General features: G+C 38.6%; 1 protein-coding gene across 1 annotated transcript in view; it reads left to right on the top strand.

Annotated features, from left to right (window-relative positions):
* LOC106872316 (kielin/chordin-like protein) overlaps window positions 1–2,144 on the top strand; it is a 14,342-nt gene that overhangs the window by 10,520 nt on the left and 1,678 nt on the right. Inside the window, exons 9-10 of the mRNA XM_014919258.2 lie at window positions 304–441; window positions 696–852. Of these exons, the coding sequence (XP_014774744.1) occupies window positions 304–441; window positions 696–814 (257 nt within the window). The 3' untranslated portion in view covers window positions 815–852. The remainder of the gene's footprint in view (window positions 1–303; window positions 442–695; window positions 853–2,144) is intronic.

The following is a 2,144-nucleotide window of genomic DNA, read 5'->3' on the forward strand; positions in this document are numbered from 1 at the left end:
ATACACATATATATACGTATGTATAGGTAGAGGAGGTGGTCAGACTCTACACAAGGAGTAGACAACCCACCATGTATGTATTATATGAGAGACTGCTTTTAGTCTGCCACCCCCAATCCACTCACAAGGCTTTGGTTGGCCTAGGGTTATTGTAGAAGAAACTTGCTCAAGATGCCATGCAGTGAAACTGAACCTGAAGCCACATGGTTGGCTGGTAAACTTTTTAAACACACTACAATATCCATAATTTATTTATTTATATATTTATTTCGTTAAATTTCCAACATTTGAATTCTGTTTCAGAGAAAAGATCTGCTGCTGTGTGTCACCACAATGGAAAAGACTATGCTGAAGGAGAATCATTCAAAATAGACTGCAACACTTGTCGCTGTGGTAAAAATGGTGCCGCAGCTTGTACAAAGAAGTTCTGCCTACCAGCAGGTATTTGTGTGGCCTTTAATTTCATATTTAAGGGTATTCAGCTGCTCCTGTTTAAAAGGATGCATACACACACATAGATATACATACATACAGGCAGACATACATATTATGCACACACACACACACACACACATATTAAAAATGGGGAAAGAAAGCCCTGGAAAGAAATCCATATTATTCCGCCCTTCATTCATTCCTTCCTTCATTCTCATTACAACATCATCGACTAATAACGAAATAATCCTGTTTACTAGGTTGCGTGTACAATGGTAAATTCTACAAGGTTGGAGAGTCCTTCAAAAAGGATTGTAACGACTGCACCTGTACAGAAAGAAATGCTGCCGTGTGTACTCTGAGAGGCTGTGTACATTGAAAAGCATAAAGTGACGGCTTGTAACTGTTTATGCTAATGTAAGTCGTCTGTTTTGTTGTTGTTCTCGCAATTAAAATTAAAGTACATTGCTTCAATTAAAAATAGTTATTCAGATGGAAATAAGTACCTACTTTTTTCAGGCTTTCGTTCAAATTTTATATACATACATACATATATACATGTGTGTGTGTGTGAGGTGTGTGTGTGTGTGTGTGTCTGTGTGTGTGTGTGCGCGTGCACGTGTATTTACTTGTTTCAGTTACTTAACTGCAGCACCATGCTGGGACACCATATATATATATATATGTGTGTGTGTGTGTGTGTGTGTGTGTTGCAGTCTTCTATGAAGACATGTCTGGCTATGGACATGTTTGGAAACAAGTGCACCTATTTTCTACAAAATCTGCTTTAATGAATTCCATGTAATCCATGCAAGCATCAAAATGCGGATGTTAAACTGATCATGATTATGGTGGTGGTGGTGTATGTGGTGATGAAAGAGATTATTGGTATTGCTAGAATTTTGATGTGTTTTGTACCATTTCTGATAGCATCCTACACCACAGGATGGCCACAGATTCTGCTTAATACTGATTGCTGTATCAGCTTTCATCAAATCATCTTCAAGTCGTAATAACCCTAAGGCAACAAGCACTGGCGTTCTTACTATTGCGAAAATAGTGAAACAGTTGAAACTTCTTCCTGTGTTCCAGATAATATTTGTACAATTGAATGTGGACTGACAATATTGAGAAGTGAGTCAGACAGAGAGGAAGGAAGGTGTGTGTGAATGTATGTGTACATGTGTGTGTGTGTGTGTGTGTGTGTGTATGTGTGTGTGTGTGTGTAATATATTATATATGTTAAGGCAGTGAGTGGGCAAAAACATTAGCATGCCGGGCAAAATACTTAGCGGTATTTCATGTCATTACGTTCTGAGTTCAAATTCCACTGAGGTTGACTTTGCTGTTCAGCCTTTCAGGGTTGATAAATTAAGTACCAGTTGTGTAGTGGGGTCGATCTAATTGACTGGCCCCCTCCCCCCAAAATTTCGGGCCTTGTGCCTAGAGTAGAAAAGAATAATTCACTACATATATATATTTTATATATCTGTATATATTTTATATATACTTATAAGGCAGAATTGTCAGAATGCAGGACAAGATGTCTGTCTGTCTGTCTGTCTGTCTGTCTGTCTGTCTGTCTGTCTGTCTGTCTATCTATCTATCTATCTATCGGTCTGTCTGTATGTCTGTCTGCCTGCCTGCTTGCCTGTCTGCCTGCCTGTCTGTCTGTCTATCTATCTATCTATCTATCTATCTATCTATCT

The sequence above is a fragment of the Octopus bimaculoides genome, chromosome 14, assembly GCF_001194135.2.
Source record: "Octopus bimaculoides isolate UCB-OBI-ISO-001 chromosome 14, ASM119413v2, whole genome shotgun sequence".
Classification (NCBI taxonomy): Eukaryota; Metazoa; Mollusca; class Cephalopoda; order Octopoda; family Octopodidae; genus Octopus; species Octopus bimaculoides.